The sequence below is a fragment of the Carcharodon carcharias genome, chromosome 38 (genome assembly GCF_017639515.1).
Source record: "Carcharodon carcharias isolate sCarCar2 chromosome 38, sCarCar2.pri, whole genome shotgun sequence".
NCBI lineage: Eukaryota > Metazoa > Chordata > Chondrichthyes > Lamniformes > Lamnidae > Carcharodon > Carcharodon carcharias.
In genome coordinates, this window is record NC_054504.1 from 2,456,339 (window position 1) to 2,462,677 (window position 6,339).

The following is a 6,339-nucleotide window of genomic DNA, read 5'->3' on the forward strand; positions in this document are numbered from 1 at the left end:
AATACAAAGTCGGACAGAACAGAAATTAGAAAGTGAAACGTTTGAGGGAAAGCTGTTGGGAGACTCAGGCTGAGAGCCGGTTGGGAGGGGGTGTGAGATTCCCGATCCCAGTCCCTGGGGAATAATCGTCACCGTGCAGTCTCCGCTCTCTCAGGACGCCGGTGGCCGGGACTCGGACAGCGTGACACAGCCCACAGAGCGGGAAGACCACACCACGGAATCTTCCAGAAGGACCCAACTCCGGCCTCTCCGCGCCCCACGACTCCCGGAAGCGTTTCCGTGCCAGCCAAAGACCTTCTCCGGAGCGTGCCGCTTCTGCTGTCGCCCTCAGGGACCCGGCCAATGAAGCGGCGCACAGCAAGATCCCACAATGCTGACCGCCCCCCCGCAGCCCCCACCCCCGATAGGGCGGCTCTCCCTCAGCACTGACCCTCCGACAGTGCGGCGCTCCCTCAGTACTGACCCTCCCACAGTGCGGCTCTCCCTCAGCACTGACCCTCCGACAGTGCGGCGCTCCCTCAGCACTGACCCTCCGACAGTGAGGCTCTCCCTCAGTACTGACGCTCCGACAGTGCGGCGCTCCCTCAGCACTGACCCTCCCACAGTGCGGCGCTCCCTCAGCACTGACCCTCCGACAGTGCGGCGCTCCCTCAGCACTGATCCTCCGACAGAGCGGCGCTCCCTCAGCACTGACCCTCCGACAGTGCGGCTCTCCCTCAGCACTGACCCTCCGACAGTGCGGCGCTCCCTCAGCACTGACCCTCCGACAGTGCGGCTCTCCCTCAGCACTGACCCTCCGACAGTGCGGCGCTCCCTCAGCACTGACCCTCCGACAGTGAGGCTCTCCCTCAGTACTGACCCCCCTACAGTGCGGCTCTCCCTCAGCACTGACCCTCCCACAGTGCGGCTCTCCCTCAGCACTGACCCTCCGACAGTGCGGCTCTCCCTCAGCACTGACCCTCCCACAGTGCGGCGCTCCCTCAGCACTGACCCTCCGACAGTGCGGCTCTCCCTCAGTACTGACCCCCCTACAGTGCGGCTCTCCCTCAGCACTGACCCTCCGACAGTGAGGCTCTCCCTCAGCACTGACCCTCCGACAGTGCGGCTCTCCCTCAGCACTGACCCTCCGACAGTGCGGCTCTCCCTCAGCACTGACCCTCCGACAGTGCGGCTCTCCCTCAGCACTGACCCCCCTACAGTGCGGCTCTCCCTCAGCACTGACCCTCCCACAGTGAGGCTCTCCCTCAGCACTGACCCTCCAGATGTGAACCCTGCACCGAGGGATATTCAGTGCAGAGGGAAGCTGGAGCTGGTGAGGCAAAGTGGACATTGGAAAAGGGAGGGGGAAAAGCAAGGGAAGAACAGAGCAGATGATAAGTCCCTCGCTCCTCCCATCGGAGGTTCCCTCGATGCCCTCCATGGTGCTCATTTCTTCTTAGTCTCCTTGCAGGCTACCACATAGCGCTGGGCGACATTGAGCGGGGGTGAGTACCCATCGGCGTAAGAAGTGTCCTCAAACAGCACAGAATAGTCTTCCTGGGGCTGCAGGAGAGATTCAAAACATTGATCAGAAATGAACTCAGCCATCAGTACAGTGACTGGTGTCTCTCAGTCCCCTCTCTCTCTCAGGGAGATATCTGTACATTGACTGGTGTCTCTCAGTCCGTCTCTCTCAGGGAGATATCTGTACACTGACTGGTGTCTCTCAGTCCCCTCTCTCTCTCAGGGAGATATCTGTACACTGACTGGTGTCTCTCAGTCCCCTCTCTCTCTCAGGGAGATATCTGTACACTGACTGGTGTCTCAGTCCCTCTCTCTCAGGGAGATATCTGTACACTGACTGGTGTCTCTCAGTCCCTCTCTCTCTCAGGGAGATATCTGTACACTGACTGGTGTCTCTCAGTCCCTCTCTCTCTCAGGGAGATATCTGTACACTGACTGGTGTCTTTCAGTCCCTCTCTCTCAGGGAGATAACTGTACACTGAGTGGTGTCTCTCAGTCCCCCTCTCTCTCTCTCAGGGAGATACCTGTACACTGACTGGTGTCTCTCAGTCCCTCTCTCTCTCTCAGGGAGATATCTGTACAGACTGTTGTCTCTCAGTCCCCTCTCTCTCTGTCAGGGAGATATCTGTACACTGACTGGTGTCTCTCAGTCCCTCTCTCTCTCAGGGAGATATCTGTACAGACTGTTGTCTCTCAGTCCCCTCTCTCTCTGTCAGGGAGATATCTGTACACTGACTGGTGTCTATCAGTCTCCTCTCTCTCAGGGAGATATCTGTACACTGACTGGTGTCTCTCAGTCCCTCTCTCTCAGGGAGATATCTGTACACTGACTGGTGTCTCAGTCCCTCTCTCTCTCAGGGAGATATCTGTACACTGACTGGTGTCTCTCAGTCCCTCTCTCTCTCTCAGGGAGATATCTGTACACTGACTGGTGTCTCAGTCCCTCTCTCTCTCAGGGAGATATCTGTACACTGACTGGTGTCTCAGTCCCTCTCTCTCTCAGGGAGATATCTGTACACCTACTGGTGTCTCTCAGTCCCCTCTCTCTCAGGGAGATATCTGTACACTGACTGGTGTCTCTCAGTCCGTCTCTCTCTCAGGGAGATATCTGTACACTGACTGGTGTCTCTCAGTCCCCTCTCTCTCTCAGGGAGATATCTGTACACTGACTGGTGTCTCTCAGTCCCCTCTCTCTCTCAGGGAGATATCTGTACAGTGACTGGTGTCTCTCAGTCCCTCTCTCTCTCTCTCTCAGGGAGATATCTGTACACTGACTGGTGTCTCAGTCCCTCTCTCTCTCAGGGAGATATCTGTACACTGACTGGTGTCTCTCAGTCCCTCTCTCTCTCAGGGAGATATCTGTACACTGACTGGTGTCTCTCAGTCCTCTCTCTCTCAGGGAGATATCTGTACACTGACTGGTGTCTCTCAGTCCCTCTCTCTCTCAGGGAGATATCTGGACACTGACTGGTGTCTCAGTCCCCTCTCTCTCTCAGGGAGATATCTGTACACTGACTGGTGTCTCTCTGTCCCTCTCTCTCAGGGAGATATCTATACACTGACTGGTGTCTCTCAGTCCCTCTCTCTCAGGGAGATATCTGTACACTGACTGGTGTCTCTCAGTCCCCTCTCTCTCTCAGGGAGATATCTGGACACTGACTGGTGTCTCTCAGTCCCCTCTCTCTCTCAGGGAGATACCTGTACACTGACTGGTGTCTCTCAGTCCCTCTCTCTCAGGGAGATATCTGTACACTGACTGGTGTCTCTCAGTCCCCTCTCTCTCTCTCTCAGGGAGATATCTGTACACTGACTGGTGTCTCTCAGTCCCCTCTCTCTCTCTCTCAGCGAGATATCTGTACAGCGACACTGAAGGTTGGTCTGTACCCTTACCCTTTGGGGAGGTGTGTGGATGAGGGCCCGGTAGAAGCAGGTGGTCTGTGGGTACAGGGCGAGAACGAGCTGATCTTTCTGAAACAAAGCCTCAGGATCTGTCTCAGGATTCGCTTTCCACTGGGGAAGAGGTATGATACGCCTACGACTCAAGGTGTGTCTCCTAGAAAGAGGAAGGAAGAGTGAGAGTTAATCCTGGATGAACAGGGACACACTGAGCATCGCTGTTCACGCACTGTCCGAGAGTCAGTGCCGAGGGAGAGCCGCACTGTCGGAGGGTCAGTGCTGAGTGAGCGCCGCACTGTCGGAGGGTCAGTACTGAGGGAGCGCCGCACTGTCGGAGGGTCAGCGCTGAGGGAGAGCCGCACTGTCGGAGGGTCAGCGCTGAGGGAGAGCCGCACTGTCGGAGGGTCAGTGCTGAGGGAGAGCCGCACTGTGGGAGGGTCAGTGCCGAGGGAGAGCCGCACTGTGGGAGGGTCAGCGCTGAGGGAGAGCCGCACTGTCGGAGGGTCAGTGCTGAGGGAGTGCCGCAGTGTCGGAGGGTCAGTGCTGAGGGAGCGCCGCACTGTCGGAGGGTCAGTGCTGAGGGAGTGCCGCACTGTCGGAGGGTCAGTGCTGAGGGAGAGCCGCACTGTCGGAGGATCAGCGCTGAGGGAGAGCCGCAGTGTCGGAGGGTCAGTACTGAGGGAGAGCCGCACTGTCGGAGGGTCAGTGCTGAGGGACCGCCGCACTGTCGGAGGGTCAGTGTTGAGGGAGCGCCGCACTGTCGGAGGGTCAGTGCTGAGGGAGCGCCGCGCTGTCGGAGGGTCAGCGCTGAGGGAGTGCCGCAGTGTCGGAGGGTCAGTACTGAGGGAGAGCCGCACTGTCGGAGGGGCAGCGCTGAGGGAGAGCCGCACTGTCGGAGGGTCAGTGCTGAGGGAGTGCCGCATCCCTCAGGAATATAGAAACTTACTCTTTTCCTTCCTCGTCGATGTCGTCCACCTCGTACCTGGGGGGAGAGAGAGAGAGAGAGAGAGAGAGGGGGAGAGATGGTGACTCTGAGACTCGGTGTTGAGGGAAAGGGAACATGGATCCCCCAGGAACCCCCAACCCCACCCAAACGGGAGGGGAGACGAGTCTTCCTGTGGATCCCGAAATTCCGGTCACAATCCCTAAATCCCAACTTTAACCCAGCACCGGTGCTACCCCCACCTCTCCAGACCCATCCAACTGCCTCCTCCCAGCCCCCTTCCTCCCCCCTCATCCCCTCAGCCTCTGTCCCTCGCCCTCCCTCCTACCCTCGACCTCCACCCAGACCCTTGCCCTCCCTCCCACCCTCGCCCTCCACTTCTACCCTCGCCCTCCCTCCTACCCTCGCCCTCCACTTCTACCCTCGCCCTCCACCTCTACCCTCACCCTCCCTTCTACCCTCACCCTCCACCCCTATTCTCACCCTCCCTCCTACCCTACCCTCGCCCTCCGCCCCTACCCTCGCCCTTCACTTCTACCCTCGCCCTCCCTCCTACCCTCGCCCTCCACCTCTACCCTCACCCTCCAACCCTACCCTCACCCTCCAACCCTACTCTCACCCTCCAACCCTACTCTCACCCTCCCTCCTAACCTCCGCCCCTACCCTCACCCTCCACCTCTACCCTCACCCTCCCTCCTACCCTCGCCCGCCACCCCTACTCTCACCCTCCCTCCTACCCTCCGCCCCTACCCTCTGCCCTACCCTCGCCCTCCGCCCCTACCCTCGCCCTCCGCCCCTACCCCTCCACCCCTACCCTCACCCTCCACCCCTACCCTCACCCTCTGCCCCTCCCCCTCCGTCCCTAACCCCTCCACCCCTAACCTCACCCCCATCCCTCACCCTCCACCCCTACCCTCACCCTCCACACTTACCCTCACCCTCCACACTTACCCTCACCCTCCACACTTACCCTCACCCTCCACCCCTTCCCCTCCATCCCTACCCTCACCCTCCACGCCAACACTCACCCCAACCCTCACCTCCATCCCTTCCCCTCCACCCCTACCCCCACCCCAATCCCTTCCCCTCTACCCCTACCCTCACCCTCCACCCCTACCCCTCTACCCCTACCCTCACCCCTCACCCTCCCCCTGGCCCTCACTCACTTGTTGGCCGTGTGGCTGTAGCTGACCACCTCAGCGAGGATCCACTGCTCATCGCCGTCCAGACCCTTCACCCTCGCTGCAACCTTATCCCCCGGCTTCGCCACATAGTCACTGGAGGCTGGGATCGCCCCACAGAGCGGGGGAGGTCTGGGGGGGCGGGGAAGAGAGAGAGAGAGAGAGAGAGAGAGAGAGAGGCGAGGGGGAGAGAGAGAGAGAGGCGAGGGGGAGAGAGAGAGAGAGAGAGAGAGAGAGAGGCGAGGGGGAGAGAGAGAGAGAGAGAGGCGAGGGGGAGAGAGAGAGAGGCGAGGGGGAGAGAGAGAGAGAGAGAGAGAGAGAGAGAGAGGCGAGGGGGAGAGAGAGAGAGAGAGAGGCGAGGGGGAGAGAGAGAGAGAGAGAGGCGAGGGGGAGAGAGAGAGAGAGGCGAGGGGGAGAGAGAGAGAGGCGAGGGGGAGAGAGAGAGAGGCGAGGGGGAGAGAGAGAGAGGCGAGGGGGAGAGAGAGAGAGGCGAGGGGGAGAGAGAGAGAGGCGAGGGGGAGAGAGAGAGAGGCGAGGGGGAGAGAGAGAGAGGCGAGGGGGAGAGAGAGAGAGAGGCGAGGGGGAGAGAGAGAGAGAGGCGAGGGGGAGAGAGAGAGAGAGAGAGAGAGAGAGGCGAGGGGGAGAGAGAGAGAGAGAGAGAGAGAGAGAGAGGCGAGGGGGAGAGAGAGAGAGAGGCGAGGGGGAGAGAGAGAGAGGCGAGGGGGAGAGAGAGAGAGGCGAGGGGGAGAGAGAGAGAGGCGAGGGGGAGAGAGAGAGAGGCGAGGGGGGAGAGAGAGAGAGGCGAGGGGGAGAGAG

At 60.1% G+C, this 6,339-nt stretch overlaps 1 protein-coding gene across 1 annotated transcript in view; it reads right to left on the bottom strand.

Moving 5' to 3' along the window:
• Positions 1–1,142: 1,142 nt before the first annotated feature.
• Positions 1,143–6,339, bottom strand: part of sgf29 (SAGA complex associated factor 29) — a 6,300-nt gene continuing 1,103 nt past the window's right edge. The window contains exons 2-5 of the mRNA XM_041180019.1: positions 5,509–5,655; positions 4,346–4,381; positions 3,394–3,556; positions 1,143–1,542 (exon numbers count right to left, since the gene is read on the bottom strand). Of these exons, the coding sequence (XP_041035953.1) occupies positions 1,426–1,542; positions 3,394–3,556; positions 4,346–4,381; positions 5,509–5,655 (463 nt within the window). The 3' untranslated portion in view covers positions 1,143–1,425. The remainder of the gene's footprint in view (positions 1,543–3,393; positions 3,557–4,345; positions 4,382–5,508; positions 5,656–6,339) is intronic.